Genomic DNA, 26,240 nt, shown 5'->3' on the forward strand with positions numbered 1-26,240 from the left:
AGAAATGCATAATGAAAACAATAATTTCTTAACGTTGATACTGGAATGCATATCTGACAACTCAAAGTGTGTCACATATAAATTGAGCAGACCATTCATTACGCCCACATCTGAGAATGATACATATCAGGTGTTGTTTGGTGTACTGTACGTCAGTATTTTAACACATATACTGTATCTAGTATGTGTGTCACAAAATGTCAGAGAAGATATGGAAAATGTTTCCTCTTGTAGTAATAAAACATTTGTCTCTGATTGAAAAGGGGGCCATAATTGGGCTACTTTTCATTTCTTTTGGAAGAGTTTTGAGCTGGAAAGTTTTCTTGGATCTGGCAAAATTTGCTTTACCAATGTGTTCAAACTGCTGAAATTAACTCTAAGCTAATTTTCTTTATTTTTTGCTGAACTCCAAGCTATTACATTTCTCTCATATTATTTGATTCACCCCTTTTTTGATATCCAAGGCTTTATTGCTGTTAATTGCTCACCTGATCGAGGTTTGATTGTAAAAGTGGTGTCCATTCCACCAAGGATGTGGTGCGAGACATGACAGTGCAGAAGCCACGTTCCATTGACCTCTGCCACCATCTCTAATGTCTGAAATGACCCCGGGATCAGGTCATACACATCAGTGCGGTGAGTATGATCTGTCTGGAAAATGCAGGTTGAGCCATTCAATTGGTTTAGTGTGTTTTTCATTGTGTATACTTGTGAACATAATCAATGCTCATTGTTTCACCTTGTAGGTAAAGGTCTCAGCGTGAAAGTGGACGGTGTGAATGTCTGCTTCATTACCCATCCCAAACAAGTACCAGACCACTCTTTCCCCCACCACCATTTCCAGTCCCTGAAGGTTTGCATAAACTTTTCCATTTATCCCTGACAGAAAAACAGCAATGTTTGGTGTTATGAAGATAGTTATCTATCTTAAAATCAACCGTGCTCTTATGTGCAATAGAAAATAGTAAATCTGTTTCCATTTATCCATCATCAAACAATGCCTCCTGGTGGTCATAAAAGGACATTTTTTTGCCTATTACAGCAGAATGTATAATTAGAGATAATTCTTAAAACCTCTCACCATACATCTTGTTGCTTTTCTGAAACTCGTCATCTCGAAGAAGAGGTTCTGAGCTGTTGTAGTAGGATTCAATGTTTTCTTCCAGGTACCAGGATTTGTTCTCATCAAACACCATGAAAAGGAGAGCAAATTCTCTGTCCACATCAGTTCTCTGTCTATCCTGGTTCAGTGTTCCCTTCCTGCAGATCATTAATGGCCCAATCAGACCACTGGCTGTATCCTAAAAAAAAAAATTAATTACAAGTGTTGTTGTTGTTCAGATTAAATACTATTTTAATTCCATAATGCTTATTATTATTATTATTATTATTATTATTATTATTATTATTATTAATAGTAGTAGTAGAATACCAAAATATTGGTAGTAAGTGAATAAATTACTATTGTAATTACTATTGTAATACTATTGTCTTTGCATCATATATGATTATAATAATATGTATAAAAAATACTAATGACATTTATTATTTTTATTATTATCATTATTATATTTATTACTATTATTATTATTAATAGTATAAGTAGTAGTAGAATACTAAAATAGTAGTAGTAAATTAATTAATGACAATAGTATTGCCATTGCATCATATATGATTATTATAATAGTTATAAAAAATACTAATAACATTTATTTATTTATTTATTTTATTTTTTTTTATTGAGTGAAAAGAACATAAATGACGGATATGACAGACATAGTGAAAGACTTTCCACTTTAAAATTTTTGTGACAGAACAATAAAACATTTATATATAAAAAAAATATGATAAATAACATGACAATAATAACAGCAACAATATTAAATAAAAAGGAGTAAATAAAATAATAATAGTAAAAATAATAATAATAATAATAAATAAATAAAAACATGATAAAAGTAGGGGGGAAGAAAAGAGGGGGGGGGGTGTAGGAGGTGATGTCAATGAATTGGAAAAATACAATCAGTGGACAAACTTATAAGCGACTGAAAGTAAGTTATGAGGGGTTGCCATTTATCGTAAAAAGATGTGTAATCGGCAGAGCGAGAGCATCTGATCTTTTCTACCTTCAGAAAGTACATGGTGTCTACAAGCCACTGTGAAACACTTGGTGGTTTAGACGACTTCCACAATAATAAGATCCGTCGTCTAGCTAATAATGAGGTAAAGGCAAGTACCTCTAACTGTTTAAATGTAAATCGGGTCCAATCCTTGGGGACACCAAAAATTGCAGTGGTGGGACAGATATACACTTTAAATAACATTTATTATTATTAATATTATTATTAATAATAGTATTAGTAGTAATAGAATACTAAAATAGAAGTAAATGAATAAATGACAATAGTACTGTCTTTGCATCATATGTGAAAAATAATAAAATTTATAGAAAATTACAATATTATCATCATTATTATTATTATTAGTAGTAGTAGTAGTAGTAGTAGTAGTAGTAGTTTTAGTATAAGTAGTAGTAGAATACCAAATAGTTGTACATGAATAAATGACAACAGTATTGTCATTGCATCATATATGATTATAATAACATTTATATAAAATATACTTATAACATTTATTATTATTGTTGTTGTTATTATTATTATTATTATTATTATTATTATTATTATTATTATTATTATTATTATTACTATTATTACTATTGTTATTATTAGCACACAAACCAACAAAAGCCAAAACCTAAAGTATAGCAATAATATTGATATAAAATTATTATTGATATTCAGATCTTTTTCTTTCTTTTAAATACAGTTTAAACATTTATATTATTTAAAATCGAGATATTAATATATTAAAACTATTCAAATGTAATACATTTTTTTAAATTAATTATTATTAATAATTATTAATTATATTATTAACATATTATTTTAACAGTTATTATTATTTTATTTTAAATGTCTGACTGAAAGTGGCATACATTGTAATTATTTATAATACTATTAATTTTAATTCGATTTTTATTATTATGATAAATATTATTATACACAGTAAGAAATTAAATCTCTGTTTCCAACACTAAGAGCTTTACCTTAACAAAGTCCACAGCTGAGCAGTAGGCAAAAGCAATGCAGTTCGGATCAGACACGCCTGGACCGGATTTCTCCGGAATGAGCCACTGGTACTGAGCCATATTACCTGCAGTAAAGAGTTTAATTTTCATTTACAAGAAAAGAACATTCTGTGTCACATAATGAGGAAAATGTAGCTAATGTTTTATTAAAAGACAGATTAATTTTTTTTAAAAGCCTCATTATTAATCCCTGAAATTACTGTTTTGTACATTTCACAGTTGGTGTTTTACAAATGGTGAAAGTTTCTTCTTCCTCTACCTGGCATGACGTCCTCAGGTTTTGAAGTAAAAGATCTGACTCCATGTGCTTGTATCGAATGAGGATGACTAGCTTTATTCATGAATGTGATCAGCAAAACTTGGCCAACTTCAGCTCGGATCATAGGCCCTATAAAATACACAGGTAATCATTTGTGCCCTCAAATGAAGAAAATATTGTAAATTGTTGTTATTGAGTCACCTAAAATCTCCAAGTGTGTCTCTTGAGGCTCTCTCTCTTTTCTTGTCGTGAAGGTGGCATCGGTGTATTCTCGATAAACAACTTTCCTATACTTGGAGCCCAGTTTGTTTCCTCCTGTCCCCACAAATAGACTGCCAGGACTGAGACAAAAAATGTGGTTTCAAAAGCCATTCAAACACTGCAGTACCAAAAAATGCTGTAGCACATGGACCTGCCTTTCATCCTCCGTTGTGTTGAAGTTCTGCAGTTCCCATGTGCGATCAGGTGAATAGTCCCACTCCAGCTCTTCAGCACTGATAAAATACTCCACTGTCTCAGATGGTGAGACTGAGGGCTCTTCATATCTTGGTCCTGTCACTTCATACAGTTGTCTCATCCCACTATCAAAGTGATCCCACACTAGACAGCTCAGCTCAAATACACCTGCAGTCACAGGGAAGACATACTAGCTTATGCTGTAGCAGGTTATAGGAATTATTGATTCATTCATTGATTGATTGATTCATTCATTCATTCATCGGTTAATTCATTGATTGATTCATCCATCGATTAATTTAGTGATTGAAAGAAGTATTACAATGATTAAAATTATTAAAATATTTTTCAATTAATTTGTTTTTGTGATGGTAAAGTTTAATCATTTCTCCAGTCATCAGTGTCACATGATCCTTCAGATATCATTATTAATATCATGAGTTATTATTTTTGCTCACTTTCACTAAATATGTATTTTATTTATTTTACTATTTTTTATAATAGTTTTCACTAATGGACTGGAGCATACTGAAATAAATAAAAAATAAATAAATATAATACAGAAATAAATTTAAATAGAAAGTATTATTTTAAACACATTTTCTTTTAAATTTTATTATTTTTGTTTTTGGTTTTTTTTTTGTATTTGTTATTAAATAAATTCAGCCTTGGTGAACACAAGATACATTTTTATCTTATGTTCACCAAGAACCTTCTCTCAAATACATAAATTTTGTATTTAGTAAAAAAATAAAAAAACTCAAGTAGCGAAAGAATGAAAGTGTAAAGCGACATTAATTTAGCCATTTATTAATTTGTTATCAATTTTAATCATTTAAAATATAATAGAATCAAATACGACCCCTTATTCTTTTTTATACAAAAGTTCTGTCTGGTTCTTGAATCTGATTGGCTGATAGCCGTGTGATATTCTGCAATAATGCTATGCGCACACCAGATGCGGCAATCGTGGACAAATCACGCTATTCACCCGTAAATAGCATAGGTGTAAAGTAACTAATTACAAACACTCAAATTACTGTAATTGAGTAGTTTTTCTCAGGAATTGGAATTTACCGAGTAGTTTTAAAAATGTGTACTTTTACTTACCCTTGAGTACATTTTAGTGCTGTATCTGTACTTTTACTCCACTACTTTCCTTCAACCTGCAGTCACTACTTTATTTTTTCTTGTCTATGGGTATTAGAAAAATCAGTCCTGCGAGTCCAATCAAATCACACATAGAAGGTAAATTGCATCATAATGAACATTCTCAAGACATGGGCGATTTATAATTGAAGCAAACTGTTAGGAAGTATTCAAAGTGTCCAAAAAGATGTCCAAAGTCTATACACGCAATGACCCAGAGAGTTTAGATGCATGTCACTGATGAGATGATGACAGATGTTTACTGTATGATGACCGAAATGGCCTTAAACACCCAGCAGGCACAAGACGTCAACATGACGTTAGATTGACGTTGTACCCTACGTTGTGCGGGCGTTGCATTTTTTTTGGAAATGAAAATTGAGTTGACGTCAGAACTCAATGTCAGAAGGCCAACGTCAATGTCCAACATCCAACCTAAAACCAACCAAATATCAATGTCTAATGATGTTACAGCTTATATTTATACCCCTTAATGTTAATGTTATAACCCTATTGACATTTATCAGACGTTGGATTTTGGATGCAATACCTGATGAATAAATGTCAGTATTTGATGTCAATATGATGTTGATTTTAGATGTTCGGTCGACGTTGGATTTTGGTTACTTTCTAACAACTTAAAATCGACCAAATATCAATGTCATTTGACGTCATTTTATGGACATCAAAATAATGTTGTCCTTAGACGCTGGCTAGACGTTGAATTTTGTTCATCTGACATCACAACCTAAATCTAAACTTTCCACCACTGGTAAACATTTTGAGTTTACTTGCTTCATTCGCGCGTCAAATCCGCTTCATTCTCGTGTCAAATTCACTTCACAACAGACGCGGATTCTATCTGGGCTTCTGTCTGCCCGCTGACTCTAGCTTCGTTGCATTGACTTAACATGTAAATCACTTGCGCTTGACATTTCTTCTGCATCTTGTGTGAACATAACATAAGAGCACTCGTACAGCCTCTTCAACCTTGTGTATTACTCCACCCACATAGAATGACAGCAAATTAATAGACTCACTACAGTTTGACAAATATTGCAGCTGTTGGACAACATAATGTACTTTTGAGGCTTTTTTAGGCGAGAGTGTAGTTGTTTAGATGGTGACAGAGACCACATCCTTATGGCAAGAGAACCACAAAATTTCTAATTATAGCTGATCAAATCATTATAAAATGGTAAGTGACAATTGTGGTAAGTTGATCTCTCTTTTGTATGTTGTAGTGCTGTATTTATACCATAGTAATCTGGTTGTGTTTGCTTTGCTTTGCTTTGGCTTTGTCGGGTTAATTATTGTGATCTCCCGGTTGCAGATAAATAATAAGAAATCTCTGTAGGCTGATGGCATTTCATGCCGTTCAGCCTTATATTCTTAAAACGTGAGCAAAATCACCTGTTTTGTCATCACTTTAGACAGTACACTAGACAAATCATTCAAATGGTAGCTCTAAAGCTGTTCTGACATCAGCCGCATATGTGAATGAATGGTGGAAGAAAGTAGTTTCTCATGCAACAGGTTTTTAGTGATTCTCCTCCTTTGATTTTCCTCTTTATAAAGAGGATTATGCCATCAAACTGTTGTATAAACGCAATATCACACTCGTAACAGGGACACGCGCACCACCGGTGCTGATATACAGCCATATCGCACTGCTACTCATGTGATATTGCTCATATATACAGTATTTAAAAAGTACAAGCAGAATCATTTTGTTTTCACTAAAATATTTGAAACATTAAAATAGACACTTTTTTCCCTAAAAAGTTTCACAATGTATTTAAAATCACTTTACATTTTAATGCAGACTCCAAACCAATGTCTTTTTACAGGAATATCATGGAACGGGAACATACTGTATATGGAACTTATACTGACCACTGACATCTGGTGCCATGAACACAGTGACTGCAGTGTGTGGAAACAGGCTCAGCGTGTCATGTGTTGTGCCCTGTTTCTCGAAGGTGTTGCCTTGGAAGTAAATGCCATGAATGTCCATCTCTGTGCCAAGTCCCAAGAGATGCCATCTGACCCTGGACCCCTTATTCATCTCAAGGCCAGGTAGGTTCCCATACATGAAACCATTCACAGCTGCATTACACAAAAATTAAGGTTTACAGTGGGTCTGAAACTTTCAAATGACTTTAAATTCATATTTAACCCTCATAACCTTCCTTTAAACCCCAACATTCAGTAAATTTTTAGTTACCTACACTCATTTAATTTGGTAAAGTTGACGAAAGTCTTTATGAGCTAAAATTCCTTTGAATGTGAATTCATACTTCATATGTCTGTTTGTTGCTATTTCTAAGTAGTTTGGACATGTGCCTCAAATAGATGTATTCGGGCTGTTGAATTTAACAAGTGCTCAAAGACTAATTCGGAAAATGGCAATTAGAAACAGTAGAAGGTGAATGTGTGTGGGCAGAAACAAAAATGGCGGTTGCACGGAACGAACAAGCTTTCATGCCAAATGTGAAATGATTCATCATTCATGCCTGTACGTGAAGTGGTGCTGACCACAACAATGCATTTTTTCTGCTAACTACAAAATTCGTATTGATCTTCTATTTTTTTCCCTTGCATACAGTCATGTGAAAAAGTTTGGAAAGCCTATAAAATTACAAATGTTCAGAACATAAAATCTAATCTTATCAGTTGTTAATATCTGAAAAATAAAACCTCAAATGAGCAACAAATGACCTAACCAAAATATGCCTGAATGGCTGAACTAAGTGACACACTATTTTCCTCTTCATATGTACCAGTCAGCTTCTTTTACCTCATACTTCTGAAAAATATTCTTCGCACAGGTGAGAGGGCTAGACAAAACACTTGTTGGACAAATCTTAGGTTTTCTAAATTTTAAGACCTGTCAAGGACCATAAAGTTTTTATAATAAGTGAAGTTTATTTATAAACTACTTTTGAGAGGATCACATGCTTATGATTGCTGTCAGCTGGTCCTGCATTATCCAATTTATGATTCACCAATCAGACGATTCCTTAATCACTATAAATACCCTAAGTTCCGTATAACAGCCATCTTCATTTTGAAGAATCCCCGTTCCACTCCTACTTCTCCTCCTTTCCTAGATGGGTGGCACGGTGACTCAGTGGTTAGCCACTGATGTTTCTGTGTGGAGTTTACACATTCTCCCCGAGCTCACGTGGGTTTCCCCTGGGTTCCATGGTTTCCTTCCACCGTCCAAAAACATGCAACTTAAGTTAACTGACTAATTCAAATTGGCACCATAGACATGCTCTTAATAAGTTGTTATCTCTTAAGAGCAATCACTATTTGTTCATTAGCTACTACTGCAGGGGAGCTCTCGAGATCTACCTGAGCTCAAACTCCCCTCTTGTCCTGCAAACGGGAGGGAGCCCCGGGCTCAAGGATCTTATGAGCTCAGGGCTCTGTCCTGGGACAGCATGCCAAACAAGATTTATAATCAATCATCAGCTAAATGTGAACTGTTGAATGTCCTGGTACAGAAAACTACACAATTCTATTAGGGTGTTCTAACTTTTTTCACATGACTGTATGCATCTTGTCACTTTTCCCCCTATTCAGCTTAATAATTCTATGTTCTCAGACATCGAACAAAACAAACTTAACATCTACTGTGTCACAAAATTGATTTTTGTGCTACCACTCTTCAGTTTTACCCCTTTGTGCACCTTTAATAGAACTAGTCATGTGATCTAAAGCTGAAATCTAACTCGGCAGTCCATTTCATCATTGGGTAAAGGGGAAAAAATCAACATGCTGGTCGTAAAAAGGAAAAACCTTGCTGTTTAGTAATGTTGCGATTGATAAAGCGTGTTGTGAAAAACTTCGTCGAGATTCATGAAGCATCTCACATTTGCATCATTTAATCATGCTCTACATAAAAGGGCCTGTACCTTCAGATGTCACAACTAAACACGACTGAACATCTGATTCACACAAAATACAAAATGTTTGCAGCTGATTGGTTGAATTCTACAGGATTCCTATTGCATTCTTAACAGTTTACCCATTTTACCCAGTTTACAGTTAACCCATTTATACTGAAAAAGAAAATAGTTGTGTTTTAAGCTGTGATTGTGTTTTTTAACAGCTGGATTTTCATCGTTTAAAGTTCATCTGAGAGATTTACACTCCAATTCTTTATTATATGGACATCAGTGTTGCATTCTCACACCTCTAAACATCATACTAAACAAAAGAAACTTAGAATTGTTTTGTTTTTTGCCTTGCCTGGCCACTGGTGGTTTTTGGCTAATTAATGCACTGGAGTCTGCAACTTTTGCTGTAAGTCTGAAGGTCTGATTAAATGAGACTTTCATGTAGATGTCAGGCTTTACAGACATCACTAATGAAGGTTTTCACAAGACAGTGATGTAATGGTCATCAGATTTTGAAATCCTCAAAAGTTTTTCATATTTAGACATTTTGAAAAACAAATTTACATTTATAAAGCTATACTTTGTATTATATTATCTTTACATCCAATTGCAAAAAAAAAACAAAACTAGTCAACTGTCTTCCAAGGGGTTTTTAATGCAATGTTTACGGGCAGACAGTAAATTTCACATCGTTCTGTAACGGCCGCTGTTATTAGTCTCATGCCAATTTTTCCCCTTTTTCTTAAAGTCATAAACTTTTGTGTTTTTATTATTTATTTATTTTTAGTTATTTGATCAAATTGTAATGAAAAAAATATATTTGTGATACTCTCTTATTCATAACTATGGCAACTTCCACTGCTGAGAAAACTGGAAATGTAAAAAGGGTCTATAGAGTGTGTAAATACCATGCATTGTATTGCTCTCCTGAAAGTCCAGATTTTCTGGGTCTGACTCATTGGTGCCAAATGTTTCAATGTTCTGATCCAAGTACCAGCTGAGATTTTCATTGAACACAGTAAAAAGCAGGAAAAACTCATGATCCACCTCTTTCTGTTGGAAAAAAATTGTATCAAATATGAAAATAAATATTTCATTTTATTTGCATATGGGTTGACTTCACCATTCAATGGCTAATGCACCAGCTAGTTTCAAATATTTGACTCATTTTACCTGAGTGCCACTGGATGTCAGTGCATCTTTCTTACACACCAGCAGGGGGCCTGCGAGGCCAGAGTTAGTGTCTCTGACTGCATCACTAGAGGAGAAGTACAGGTAGGAAATACAGGGAGGGTCACTTTCAGATGGTCCTTCCCTCAACTTCCACATGTAGGTGAACGTTTCACCTGGCTGAACTTCATATCCTTTCCTCTTCATACCTACAACAATAGAAGATATTTATTTCTCAAGGTAAAAACAGACCTGGACAAAGGAGTTTGCATGTGTTGAGCTTCTGTGTTCGCTATGAAATGGACATACTTTGAAAGCCTATCCAAAGATGCTCAAGGCTTTCCACTGTAGACAAATGAAGCCCAAACATATATGGCTAATGTGAAATTTCAAATGGTGATGCCAATGAGTCTGTGCGGTAGTAATCTTGGAGGACTCACTCTCAGTTTTCATAGCATAAATCTATGGAAGCGACTTTATATTTCGGAATTCTGACTTTACAACTCAGAATTCTGACTTTATAACTCGAAATTCTGACTTTACAACTCAGAATTCTGACTTTATATCTCGGAATTGTGATGTTATATCTCGGAATTGACTTTATAACCTAGAATTCTGAATTTATAACTCAGAATTCTGACTTTGTATGTCGGAATTCTAACTTTGAATGTCGGAATTCTGTCTATGTCTTGGAATTCTGACATTATATCTCGTAATTCTGACTTTATAAATCGGAATTCAGATTTTATATCTCGGAATTCTGACGTTATAACTCGGAATTGTGACTTTAAAGCTCGGAATTCTGACCTTATATATCAGAATTCTGACTTTTTAACTCAAAATTCTGACATTACAACTCAGAATTCTGACTTTATAACTCGGAATTCTGACTTTATAACTCAAAATTCTGACTTTATAACTTGGAATTGCGACTTTATAACTCAGAATTCTGATTTTATAACTCGGAAATCTGACTTTATATCTCGGATTTATGACTTTATATCTCAGAACTGTGACTCAGAATTCCGACTTTATAACTCAGAATTCTGACTTTTTAATTTTTAACATTTTTATGTATTTATTTTTTTTTATTGAATTGCGCGAACAGGGTTCCATAAAAATCAATTTAAAAAGTGTTTAAAAATTTGAGTAATTTGGCTTATATGCCATTTGTTTACATAAAAAGGATAGGATTTTGACCAATACTGCAGCCAGCCACCAGGGGTCAATCAAAAATGTTTGGCTTCTTTATTATTTTTATTTTCGCATATGGGTAAAAAAAAAAAAAAAAAACTAAGTATACCCTGAGCTTTTGCCAGATGCTGTAAAATAAGTCTCACCATCTTGATAAAATACTCCCTCGAAGGGTTTGTCGTAGTGGAGTCCATGGGGCTGGATGCTGTAGTTTCTATCAGCTTTGTTTATGAACATCACCTGAAGTGTATCTCCAACCTCTGCTCTGAGTACTGGACCTAGAGGATCCACGATGGGACAGACAAATGCAAACCAGACTTATAAAACACTTTCTTGCAAATGCTGATAATATTATTGGTATTACAATGATCCACTTACCCAGTATGCCTAGATGAGTCTGAGCACTGGTTCGTTTTCTCTTTAAAGTGAAAGTCTTATCTGTATATTCTCTGTAAATCACCTTCCAGTACTTTCCTCCAATTCGGCTATCATTGGCCCCAAAGAAAACCTCTGAAAAGCTATGGATGAATAAAGGATAGAAATAAACATACACTTTCATATATTTGTAGTGCATATATATAATGCGAATGTGAATTATAATCAGATATTCTACCTCCCAGGATTGGTCAGAGACTCATTGGTGAGTTGGTTTATCCCTGATGGTGCGTAATTCCACTGAACCTTCTCAGCTGCAATGAAATACTTCCTGATCTTTCCACTGAGAGGAGCCGTGGAGCTCGCCTCATTACTGCAGGATGACACGTTGAAAAGTGCCTGCATACCAGCTATTGAAGACAATAGGCAAAAGGTATCTGTAATGTTTTTTTCCAAGACTTTTTTTAAATAACATTTATCTAAATTAAAAAACAAATTACTACAAACAAATAAAAACAAATTAGATTAAAATGAATAATAAACAATTGATAAAAAAATAAATGTGTATTGTAATAAAAAATAGTAAAGATAATATTATATTAAACTTCATGGAAACCACATATTTAAAACAAAGACATTATATTCTATTGTATTTGGGTGTCTTTATATCCAAAAGATTTAAAATCTTTTTTGAATATACCAAAATAACATTTTATTTGGACAGTATTTAGATTTGTTATTTAAAGTTTTTTTTGTTTATTAAATTGTAGTCTTAAACATTATTTATTCATTCATTTTGCTTTTTTAAAACAATTTACTTCAAATCAATCATCATCATTTACAAAATACAAATACATTATTTAAAATCATATCTTATATAGTTATGTATTTTTCAATAAAATTTATATTGCAATATCATTTGTTTTCTTGTTCTTTATTATTATTTATGCATTTATAATGTAAACATTTTGTGTCATCCAAAAACATGCTTCTTTAAATTTTACCTTGCAGATGATCATTGACCTGGCAGTTTAACAGCCATGTCCCTATTGTTGCAGGAACCATGTCTGCCATGGCAAAAGTGGCAGAAAACAGATTCATGACATCCACACGGTGCCCACGGTCCAGAAGCGTGTGCCCATGGAAGTAAACTGAGTGAATGTCGATCTCATTGCCCATGCCAAAGAGATGCAGAGCAACTGTGCGATTTTGGCAAAACTCTATGCCTGGTAGATTGCCATACATATATCCATTAATGGCTGAAAAATGGAGAACATTTACTTATTGACTCAAACTGCAATATCTGTTTATGCATTTTTCATTATAACTTTTTAAATGAACACAGAATTGCTTTTTCATATTTCCATTTTTAACATTTTCATTTAATAGATTACGTTTTAAAATACGAACCATGCATCAAATTGGATTCTTGGAAATCATGACTAGCAGGATCCACACCATCTGGGTCGGAGCAGAAGCTCTGGATGTTCTCTTTCAGATACCAGCTGATGTTCTCATCCACCACACTGAACATGAGGATGAGATCCTGGTCCACATCCTCACGATGGCCGTGATGCTGCTCTGAAGCGGACGTCTCACACAGGGTTCCTGATGGAGAGAGTTTTAGGTGATGTCACATTTAATGGAATTTTACCTCATAAAACATTTACCACACTGTAAAACCCAACAGATTTCCTTAAACGGTTTGAGTTGTCTTAACTTGTTGGGTTTTACAGTACTCAGTTGATTTGAGTTCTCTTCATTTATTGGGTTTTACTGTGCTCAAATTGCTTCGTTTTCTCAAATGGAATAAGTTCACAGTACTCATTAGGATTAGTTTTTGAACATAAATGATTTGTTGCAATCAGTTTTTCTCAAATGGTTTGAGTTACCCTAACTTTTTGGGTTTGACAGTGCAGACAACAAGGCAAATTAATTTAAGGAAATATTTTAAATACAATTATTTAAATCGAATCACCATAATAGCACTGCTATTATTAGTTATGTATTGTAATTATTGTTTTTAGCATTATTTTAGAGTTGAATTGTAAATAAGTGAATGAATTGCTACATAAATAGAAGCTTCAAGGTAAATGAAATTAGACAAGTTAATTATAATTATAGTTGTAAAGTTATTTTGACTTAAACTATGCCAAAAAAATATGCCAAATATAACAAATCCTTCTCTGGAATGTCTTAATATATGATGTACCTTGAGAAATATATTTTTATTACTAAAACATTGCAATTAGGCAAATATTAAAGAGAAAAAATACAATAATATTAATATTCATCAGTTGTAGTTTATTGCACTATAAAAAAATTAAATATTCAATTAGAAGACAAACTGCAAATTCAAGGTTATTTAACTTTCATAATTCGATTGCTTACATAACGTATCTTTAAATGGATTGTAATCAATTGTAAAATTATTATTATTATTATATAAAACTGCACAAAGATTTAAAAAAAATCTATAGCCTAGTACATATTTTTTATGTTTTTATACTGTATATATAATGTACTAATTTGACTTTTGGGAGGAACATGAAGAAATATTTCTATTCATTTGTAGTATTATTACACCTTCACGAAAAATGCTAAATGTCACATTTGAGTACAAAAAATCAAAGTAGCACATTGAATTAAGCATAAAAATTTAATAGAAAGACTAAAAAGTATTTTGATGTAAAATGCACCCCTATATATATATATATATATATATATATATATATATATATATATATATATATATATATATATATATATATATATATATATATATATAATTTTACAGTGTAATTGACCTTTATCTAACACACTTCATACGTTTGGTAGCAGTCAGAATGTCTGCGGAAGCTTTACCTTTTTTACAGGTGAGAAGGGCTCCAATAAGGCCGGAGGAGATGTCCTGTGAAGCACTGACGTGTGAATGGTAGGCCCAGGTCAGACAGTTTGGGTCATCCTCCTGAGGGGCAGATTCTGCTTTCACAATCCAGGTGTAGGTGTAGTTTCCCCCTGGAGGAACACCGTCATCCTGCTTCAGACTGTCTGAGGTTCCGTCTGGATACAACGCACCTGGTAGAGACACCATTACATTACAGGAGAAAAACACTCAGCAAAATAAATCATTGAATTGTGACATAACTTTTGTGACAATAAATTATTCAATATTGTATTGAGTCAGAATTTTAAATGTCAAATTTAGTCTGAATTGCAATATTTTAATTCAGAATTGCAAGAAAAAAGAATAATTGTCAGTTTATGTCTTAGAATTTAGAGGGGGAAAAAATCTTAATTAAAAATATGAAAAAGTCTGAACTGCGAGTCATAGTTCTAAATTGTGATAAATAAACTTTATATAAATTGTAAGATGTAACTTACTGTGAAATTTCAGAAAATGAAGTGTACACTCAGAATTGTGAGATGCAAATTAAAATACAATTGCAAAAATATAATTCTAATGGTAAAAAAAACAAAATGGCGATATGTAATTATATATGCAGATATGTTGAGGATTGTAAGACTTCAAAACTTAATTGCAGATCTTCTCTCTACAAATTCTTAATTGGGTTCAGGTCAAGGCTCTGACTAGGCCACTCCAGAGTGCAGAATGTTAATTTTGTTATCCCTTAACCATTGCTCGACCACTCCTGCAGTATTCTTTTGGTCATTGTCTTATTTGGTTGTAGTGAGGCCTTTTTTTTGTGATTAGGAACAGGGTATGATTAATTTTAAACAAGATCAAAAGAGCACTTTTGGCTTTATTTATTGACATAAAAATACGATTTAGCCAACACATACAGTATATGATCTTAGTAAAGTAATTCTAAAAAAAACAAAATGGCGATATGTAAATTAACACGCAATTGTGAAAAAAATTTGCAGTTCTAAAAAAATCTAAATAGTGAGATCAGGGGCGTAACAGCCATTTTAAAAGTGGGGGGGACAGCTGTATGGTCAGCCAAAAGTGATTAATGATTTATTAGCAATAAAGATTATTTATTAATCTTTTAACCAAAATTCTAAAATAATTACAAAATATTAATAATAACAATAAATAAACAGAACCACACACATTTAAATTAAGCATTACTCTGTGTGAAAATATTTTTAAATACTACAATGCAATTGCAAAATTGCAAGTTGATACTACACATACAACGTGAGCTGGACACCGCCATGTGTACTTGCGGCCGATGCGTCATTCATAAAAGCAGAACATGCAGGATTCAACATGTAAATTCACCAAATACATGCAAGTAAGTGGTTAGTGAACTTAGAGAGGAGTAGATTCAACTTTATAGTTACTTTCAGTATGTGTATCTGATATGATTAAAACACATCGGCAAATTATATTTTAATGGATTGTTAGACTTCCTTGTGTGTTTTACAAACGCTAAAGTTCTTGTTTTACTAGTACTTGTGTGTATTTACATGTCTAAATCATGAATTAAGCAATAGGCCGTAAAAAAGGCTGCATAATTGTGATAATATAACACGTCTTTCTCAGCAGAGTTAAGTTGGTCTTGTTTTCGAAAAAAAAAAAAACGAAAAAAAGAAGCACTTTTCCGACGGTCCCTTACTGAGAGCTTAGCTCAGCGCGAGCTTTCTCTGGCTAAACGCATATTGCGACTGCTCAAGCAGTGCTCGTAATATCGAGCGAAAAAGAAAGCCAGCTGTGAAACATAACCAGCTTTGTCTTTTTGTAGGGAATACAGTTTAGATCTTTTTAGGGTTAGAGGTTTTTTAGTTAATGCCGTCTATCACTGAATGTGTCAGGAATACCTAAAACAAAACCAACTTAACCCCGCTGTCTTTTTCTGGCTCAGCGCCAGACAAGACACCAGCACCAGGGACTTTACGGTTCTCACTTCAAAACGGAACAAAAGTAGGATTCTGTAACGTTAGTGATTTACCGTGATTTACCCAGCTGTAGCTGTTGCTCTCTTCCGCGTCATCCCTGTCTTTGACTGCAAAGTGAATGAATGAAGCTCGTGGCAGACGCTCAAGAGATTCGCGATGTGATTGGTTGAGTGATCGTTCACTCAAATAAAGTAACAAATCAGAGAACACTTGCGGCCGCTAGGTCAAATAAAACGTGTGGGCCAGTCGGGGGACAGAATAACCTGTTTCCAAAAAGTGAGGGGGATGTGCCCCCCCGTCCCCCCCGGTTGCTACGCCCTCGAGTGAGATGGTAAAATTAATTACATAAGATGTAACATTAAATGACAAAATAGGTCACTGTTTAGAGAAAAAAGTTAGAATTGTTTAATGTAAGCTCAGAATTATGAAATGTAAAATAGTCAAATTTATTATTGTAACATTGTAAGAAGTGCGCAATTGTGGAAAAATATAATTGCAGTTCTGACAAAAAAGCCATCAGAATTCTGATACATACAATTGTAAACTGTAAATTTAGAATTTTAAGAAAAAACTAATCTATTTATATCTTGCTACTGAGACAGATAGAAGTCAAAATTGTAAGATCACCTAAACACCCATCTTGAGAAATAAAGTTCCAAGTCTGATTTTAAAAAGTCAGAACTGAAATATGCAAATGGTAAATTACGATAAATGAACTCAAGGTTGTGAAAACTAAAGCAATAGAAAAATATACACTCAGAATTGTGAGAAAATTGTCAGTAACAATTCAAAATTAGGAAAAAACGTCACCATAATCATCTTTCTTATTATTTTCTAGCCCAAGGTAGAAATGGAAAGGATCAGCAAGAAGGAGTGAATGAGACAAAAAGAGGCTTTACCTTCTGAGTCTTTAGCATAGAAGACGCCGTGTGGATGCATGGAGTAACGTCTGGAACCAAAGTTCTTCATGTGCACTCTGATAACATCCTGCTCTTCAGCCCTCATGATGGGCCCCAGGTAACCCAGCCAGGGGGGTTTGGAGACCTCCTGAGAGTAAGAAGAATCTGTGTACTGCCTGTAAATCGCCTTTTTATATACACTGCCAATCCGCCGAGCCCCGCGCTGCAGAAATACTGCTGCCTGCCTAAAGAAGAAGAAAATAAGAAGAGTTTTTTGAAGAATCGTAAGCTTAAAGGGATAATTGTCTTCCATAATTGAGTGCATTTGATATATGCACTCAATATATTGCGTGCACTCATTAATGAAAGAAAATTTACGCAAATATTTATGGAGAAACAGAATTAGGTATTGAATTATAGTTTGAATTAGTTGAATTATAACAAAATATATAACAAATGAATGAGTCACAATGTAAATAAGTTGTCATTTAATAAGAATATTCAAATAACTCAATTTTGACAAAAATGTCAGATAGAACCTGTTAAAACAATGTAATTACAATGGTATGAATTACACGGTTATTACACTGTTACAACAATGTAAATACAATGGTATAACAATGTAGTATTTACAATTTTATTGCACTGTTATAACAATACATTTACAATGTTAGAACAATATAGGAATTACAATGTTATTACACTGTTACAACAATGTAATTACAATGTTATTACATTGTTAGATCAATGTAATAACAATGTAATTATGTTGTTATAACAATGTAATAACAATGTAATTACTTAATGTAAATAGGTTGTCATTTAATAGGAATAAGTGAATACCAAAAATGACAGATAGAACCTTATAATTCTAAGATGACAATACTGTACATAAAATATGCAAATCACATACAATACGATCATAGATGAATTTACAATGTTATAACAATGTAATTACAGTGGCATAAGAATGTGGTAATTACAATGTTATTACAATATAATGACAATGTAATTACAATGGTATACCAATGTAGTAATTACAATGCTATTGCACTGTTATAACAATGCAATTACAGTGTTAGAACAATACATGAATTACACTGTTATTACACTGTTACAACAATGTAATTACAATGGTATAACAATATAGTAAATACAATGTTGTTGCACTGTTATAACAATGCAATTACAATGTTAGCACATTATAGGAATAACAACGTTATTACACTGTTACAACAATGTAATTACAATGTTATTACATTGTTATAGCAATGTAATAACAATGTAATTACGTTGTTATAACAATGTAATAACAATGTAATTACTTAATGTTAATAAGTTGTCATTTAATAGGAATATGTGAATAACAAAAATGACAGATGGAACCTTATAATTCTAAGATGACAATACTGTACATAAAATATACAAATCACATACAATACAATCATAGATGAATTTACAATGTAATTACAATGGTATAACAATGTAGTAAGTACAATGTTATTGCACTGTTATAACAATGTAATTACAATGTTAGAACAATATAGGAATTACAATGTTATTAAACTGTTACAACAATGTAATTACAATGTAATTACATTGTTTTAACAATGTAATAACAATGTAATTACTTAATGTTAATAGGTTGTAATTTAATAGGAATATGTGAATAACAAAAATGGCAGATAGAACCTTATAATTCTAAGATGACAATACTGTACATAAAATATACAAATCACATACAATACTTTCATAGCTGAATTAACAACGTTGTAACAATGTAACTACAGTGGCATAAGAATGTAGTAATTATAATGTTATTACAACATAAAAACAATGTAATTACAATGGTATAACAATGTAGTAATAGCAATGTTATTGCACTGTTATAACAATGTAAATACAATGTTATAACAATTTTATTGTACTTATATAACAATGTAAATACAATGTTAAAACAACGTAATTACAATAGAATAACAATGTTGTAATTAAAATGTTATTGCACTGTTATAACAATGTAATAACAATGTAATTACTTAATGTTAATAAGTTGTAATTTATTAGGAATATGTGAATAACAAAAATGGCAGATAGAACCTTATAATTCTAAGATGACAATACTGTACATAAAATATACAAATCACATACAATACTTTCATAGCTGAATTAACAACGTTGTAACAATGTAACTACAGTGGCATAAGAATGTAGTATTTATAATGTTATTACAACATAAAAACAATGTAATTACAATGGTATAACAATGTAGTAATAGCAATGTTATTGCACTGTTATAACAATGTAAATACAATGTTATAACAATTTTATTGCACTTTTATAACAATGTAAATACAATGTTAAAACAACGTAATTACAATAGAATAACAATGTTGTAATTAAAATGTTATTGCACTGTTATAACAATGTAATAACAATGTAATTACTTAATGTTAATAAGTTGTAATTTAATAGGAATATGTGAATAACAAAAATGGCAGATAGAACCTTATAATTCTAAGATGACAATACTGTACATAAAATATACAAATCACATACAATACTATCATAGCTGAATTAACAACGTTGTAACAATGTATTTACAGTGGCATAAGAATGTAGTAATAATAATGTTATTACAACATAAAAAACAATGTAATTACAATGGTAAAACAATGTAGTAATAGCAATGTTATTGCACTGTTATAACAATGTAAATACAATGTTATAACAATTTTATTGCACTTTTATAACAATGTAAATACAATGTTAAAACAACATAATTACAATAGAATAACAATGTTGTAATTAAAATGTTATTGCACTGTTATAAAAATGTAATTACAATGATATAACAATGTAGTAATTACAATGCTTATTGCACTGTTATAACAATGCAATTACAACGTTAGAACACTATAGGAATTACAAAGTTATTACACTGTTACAACAATGTAATTACAATGTTAATACATTGTTATAGCAATGTAATAACAAAGTAATTACGTTGTTAAAACAATGTAATAACAATGTAATTGCTTAACGTAAATAAGTTGTCATTTAATAGGAATATGTGAATAACAAAAATGACAGATAGAACCTTATAATTCTAAGATGACAATACTCTACATAACAAATACAAATCACATACAATACTATCATGGGTGAATTTACAATTTTGTAACAATGTAGTTACAGTGGCATAATAATGTAGTAGTTACAATGTTATTACAATATAATAACAATGTAATTACAATGGTATAACAATGTAGTATTAACAATGTTATTGCACTGTTAAAACAATGTAATTACAATGTTATAACAATTTAATTACAATGGTAAAACAATGTAGTAATTGCAATGCTATTGCACTGTTATAACAATGCAATTACAGTGTTCGAACATTATCGGAATTACAATATTAATACACTGTTACAACAATGGTATAACAATATAGTAATTACAATGTTATTGCACTGTTATAACAATGCATATACAATGTTAGAATATTATAGGAATTACAACGTTAATACACTGTTACAACAATGTTATTACATTGTTATAGCAATATAATAACAATGTATTTACAATGGTATTACATTGTTATAGCCATGTATTAACAATGTAATTACGTTGTTATAATATTGTAAAAACAATGTAATTACTTAATAATAATAAGTTGTCATTTAATTGGAATAAGTGAATAACAAAAATAACAGATAGTACCTTATAATTCTAAGATGACAATACTGTACATAAAAAATACAAATCACATACAAAACTATCATGGGTGAATTTACAATTTTGTAACAATGTAATTACAGTGGCATAATAATGTAGTAAATACAATGTTATTACAATATAAAGAACAATGTAGTTACAATGGTATAACAATGTAGTAATAACAATGTTACTGCACTGTCATAACACTGTAATTATAATGTTATAACAATTCATATACAATGGTATAACAATGTAGTAATTGCAATGCTATTGCACTGTTATAACAATGCAATTACAGTGTTAGAACATTATAGGAATTACAATGTTATTACACTGTTACAACAATGTAATTACAATGTTATTACATTGTTTTAGCAACGTAATAACAATGTAATTACAATGGTACTATATTGTTATAGCCATGTAATAACAATGTAATTATGTTGTTATAACAATGTATTTACTTAATGTTAATAAGTTGTCATTTAATAGGAATATGTGAACAAAAATGACAGATAGAACCTTATAATTCTAGGATGACAATACTGTACATAAAATATAACATCACATACAATACTAGCATAGATTTACAACGTTGTAACAATGTAATTACAGTGGCATAAGAATGTAGTGATTACAATGTTATTACAATATAATAACAATGTAATTACAATGGTATAACAATGTATTAATAGCAACGTTATTGCACTGTTATAACAATGTAAAAAAACAATGTCATAACAATGTTATTGCACTGTTTAAACAATGTAAATAAAATGTTAGAACAACGTAATTACAATGGAATAACAATGTAGTAATTACAATGTTATTGCACTGTTATAACAATGTAATTACAATGATATAACACTGTAGTAATTACAATGCTTATTGCACTGTTACAACAATGCAATTACAACGTTAGAACACTATAGGAATTGCAACGTTATTACACTGTTACAACAAAGTAATTACATTGTTATAGCAATGTAATAACAATGTAATTACAAGGTTTTTACATTGTTATAGCATTGTAATACACAATGTAATTACAATGTTATTACATTGTTATAGCAATGTCATAACAAGGTAATTACATTGCTTAACGTAAAAAAAGTTGTCATTTAATAGGAATATGTGAATAACAAAAATGACAGATAGAACCTTATAATTCTAAGATGACAATACTGTACATAAAAATAACATCACATACAATACTATCATAGATGAATTTACAACGTTGTAACAATGTAATTAAAGTGGCATAAGAATGTAGTGATTACAATGTTATTACAATATAACAACAATGTAATTACAATGGTATATCAATGTATTAATAGCAATGTTTTTGCACTGTTATAACAATGTAAATACAATGTTATAACGACGTAATTACAATGATTTAACACTATAGGAATTGCAAAGTTATTACACTGTTACAACAATGTAATTACAATGTTATTACATTGTTATAGGATTGTAATAACAATTAAATTACAATGTTATTACATTGTTATAGCAATGTAATAACAAGGTAATTACATTGTTATAACAATGTAAAAACAATGTAATTGCTTAGCGTAAATAAGTTGTCATTTAATAGGAATATGTGAATGACAAAAATGGCAGATAGAACCTTATAATTCTAAGATGACAATACTGTACATAAAATATACAAATCACATACAATACTATCATAGATGAATTTACAATGTTATAACAATGTAGTTACAGTGGCATAAGAATGTAGTAAATACAATGTTATTACAATATATTAACACTGTAATTACAATGGTATAACAATGTAGTAATTACAATGTTATTGCGCTGTAATGACAGGGTATTTACACGGTTAAAACAATGTAATTACTATGGTATAACAATGTAGTAGTTACAATGCTATTGCACTGTTTTAACAATGCAATTACAACGTTTGAACACTATAGGAATTACAATGTTATTACACTGTTACAACAATGTAATTACAATGTTTTACATTGTTATAGCATTGTAATAACAATGTAATTACGTTGTTATAACAAGTTAGTAATAATGTAATTACTTAATGTAAATAAGTTGTCATTTAATAGGAATATGTGAATAACAAAAATGACAGATAGAACCTTATTATTCTAAGATGGCAATACTGTACCAAAAAATACAAATCACATACAATACTATCATGGGTGAATTTACAATGCTGTAACAATGTAGTTACAGTGGCATAAGAATGTAGTATTTGCAATGGTTATACAATATAATAACTATGTAATTACAATGGTATAATAATGTAGTAATAGCAATGTTATTGCACTGTTATAACAATTTAAAAACAACGTTAGAACAATGTTATTGCACTGTTATAACAATGTAAATACAATGTTATACCAACGTAATTACAATGGAATAACAATGTAGTAAATACAATGTTATTGCACTGTTATAACAAAGTAATTACAATGCTATAACATTGTAGTAATTACAATGCTTATTGCACTGTTATAACAATGCAATTACAAAGTTAGAACAATGTAGTAATTACAATGCTATTGCACTGTTAAAACAATGTAATTACAATGATATAACACTGTAGTAATTACAATGCTTATTGCACTGTTACAACAATGCAATTACAACGTTAGAACACTATAGGAATAGCAAAGTTATTACACTGTTACAACAAAGTAATTACATTGTTATAGCAATGTAATAACAATGTAATTACAATGTTATTACATTGTTATAGCATTGTTATAACAATGCACTTACAATGTTATTACAATGTTATTACATGGTTATAGCATTGTAATAACAATGTAATTACAGTGTTATTACACTGTTATAACAATGTCATAACAAGGTAATTACATTGTTATAACAATGTAATAATTTATTTGCTTAACGTAAAAAAGTTGTCATTTAATAGGAATATGTGAATAACAAAAATGACAGATAGAACCTTATAATTCTAAGATGACAATACTGTACATAAAAATAACATCACATACAATGCTATCATAGATGAATTTACAACGTTGTAACAATATAATTAAAGTGGCACAAGAATGTAGTGATTACAATGTTATTACAATATAACAACAATGTAATTACAATGGTATATCAATGTATTAATAGCAATGTTATTGCACTGTTATAATGTAAAAACAATGTTATAACAATGCTATTGCACTGTTATAACGATGTAAATACAATGTTATAACGACGTAATTACAATGATTTAACACTATAGGAATTGCAAAGTTATTACACTGTTACAACAATGTAATTACACTGTTATTACATTGTTATAGGATTGTAATAACAATTAAATTACAATGTTATTACATTGTTATAACAAAGTAAAAACAATGTAATTGCTTAGCGTAAATAAGTTGTCATTTAATAGGAATATGTGAATAACAAAAATGACAGATAGAACCTTATAATTCTAAGATGACAATACTGTACATAAAACATACAAATCACATACAAAACTATCATAGATGAATTTACAATGTTATAACATTGTATTTACAGTGGCATGAGAATGAAGTAATTACAATGTTTTAACAATGTAATTACAATGTTATAACATATGTAGTTACAATGTTAAAACAATGGAAGTACAATGGAATAACAATGTAGTATATACAATGCTATTGCACTGTTATAACAATGTACTTAAAATGTTATAACAATGTATTTACAATGGCTATAACAATGTAACTACATTGTTATAACATATGTAGTTACAATTGTACAACAATGTAGTAACTACAATGTTATTGCACTGTTAAAACAATGTAATTACAATGATATAACAATGTAGTAATTACAATGCAATTGCACTGTTATAACAATGCAATTACAGTGTTTACAACTGTTATAAAAATGCAATTACAAGGTTACAACACTATAGGAATTACAATGTTTCTTACACTTACAACAATGCAATTAAAATGTTATTACATTGTTAAAGCAATGTAATATCAATGTAATCACGTTGTTAAAACAAGTTAATAACAATGTCATTACTTTATGTAAATAAGTTGTCATTTAATAGGAATATGTGAATAACAAAAATGACAGATAGAATCTTACAATTCTAAGATGACAATACTGTACATAAAATATACAAATCACATACAAAACTATCATAGATGAATTTACAATGTTATAACAATGTAGTAAAAACAATGCTATTGCACTGTTTAAACAGTGCAATTACATTGTTAGAACAATATATGAATTACACTGTTATTACACTGTTACAACAATGTAATTACAATGGTATAACAATGTAGTATTTACAATGCTATTGCACTGTTATAACAATGCAATTAAAATGTTAGAACAATATTGGAATAACAATGTTATTACACTGTTACAACAATGTAATTACAATGTTATTACATTGTTATAGCAATGTAATAACAATGTAATTGCTTAATGTAAATAAGTTGTCATTTAATAGAATATGTGAATAACAAAAATGACAGATAGAACCTTATAATTCTAAGATGACAATACTGTACATAAAATATACAAATCACATACAAAACTATCATTGATGAATTTACAATGTTATAACAATGTAATTACAGTGGCATAAGAATGTAGTAATTACAATGTTTATACCATATAAAAACAATGTAATTAAAATGGTATAACAATGTAGTAATTACAATCTTATTGCACTGTTATAACATTGTAATTACAATGTTAAACCAATATATGAATTACACTGTTATTACACTGTTACAACAATGTAATTACAAAGTTATTACATTGTTATAGCAATGTAATAACAATGTAAGTACGTTGTTATAACAATGTAATAACAATGTATTTACTTAATGTAAATAAGTTGTCATTTAATAGGAATATGAGAATAACAAAAAAGACAGATAGAACCTTATGATTCTAAGATGACAATACTGTATATAAAATATACAAATCACACTCAAAACTATCATAGATGAATTTACAATGTTGTAACATTGTAATTACAATGGCATAAGAATGTAGTATATACAATGTTATTACAATATAATAACAATGTAATTACAATGGTAAAACAATTTAAGTACAAT

At 30.7% G+C, this 26,240-nt stretch overlaps 1 protein-coding gene across 1 annotated transcript in view; it reads right to left on the bottom strand.

Moving 5' to 3' along the window:
• hephl1b (hephaestin-like 1b) overlaps positions 1 to 26,240 on the bottom strand; it is a 40,408-nt gene that overhangs the window by 2,886 nt on the left and 11,282 nt on the right. The window contains exons 2-18 of the mRNA XM_056467463.1: positions 17,428 to 17,672; positions 14,528 to 14,740; positions 13,073 to 13,270; positions 12,667 to 12,921; positions 11,901 to 12,072; positions 11,666 to 11,805; positions 11,434 to 11,565; positions 10,097 to 10,302; positions 9,832 to 9,976; positions 6,912 to 7,124; positions 3,827 to 4,034; positions 3,612 to 3,751; positions 3,411 to 3,539; positions 3,110 to 3,216; positions 1,082 to 1,301; positions 740 to 879; positions 489 to 651 (exon numbers count right to left, since the gene is read on the bottom strand). Coding sequence (XP_056323438.1) covers positions 489 to 651; positions 740 to 879; positions 1,082 to 1,301; positions 3,110 to 3,216; positions 3,411 to 3,539; positions 3,612 to 3,751; positions 3,827 to 4,034; positions 6,912 to 7,124; positions 9,832 to 9,976; positions 10,097 to 10,302; positions 11,434 to 11,565; positions 11,666 to 11,805; positions 11,901 to 12,072; positions 12,667 to 12,921; positions 13,073 to 13,270; positions 14,528 to 14,740; positions 17,428 to 17,672 — 3,026 coding nt within the window. The remainder of the gene's footprint in view (positions 1 to 488; positions 652 to 739; positions 880 to 1,081; positions 1,302 to 3,109; positions 3,217 to 3,410; positions 3,540 to 3,611; positions 3,752 to 3,826; positions 4,035 to 6,911; positions 7,125 to 9,831; positions 9,977 to 10,096; positions 10,303 to 11,433; positions 11,566 to 11,665; positions 11,806 to 11,900; positions 12,073 to 12,666; positions 12,922 to 13,072; positions 13,271 to 14,527; positions 14,741 to 17,427; positions 17,673 to 26,240) is intronic.

The sequence above is a fragment of the Danio aesculapii genome, chromosome 10 (genome assembly GCF_903798145.1).
Source record: "Danio aesculapii chromosome 10, fDanAes4.1, whole genome shotgun sequence".
NCBI lineage: Eukaryota > Metazoa > Chordata > Actinopteri > Cypriniformes > Danionidae > Danio > Danio aesculapii.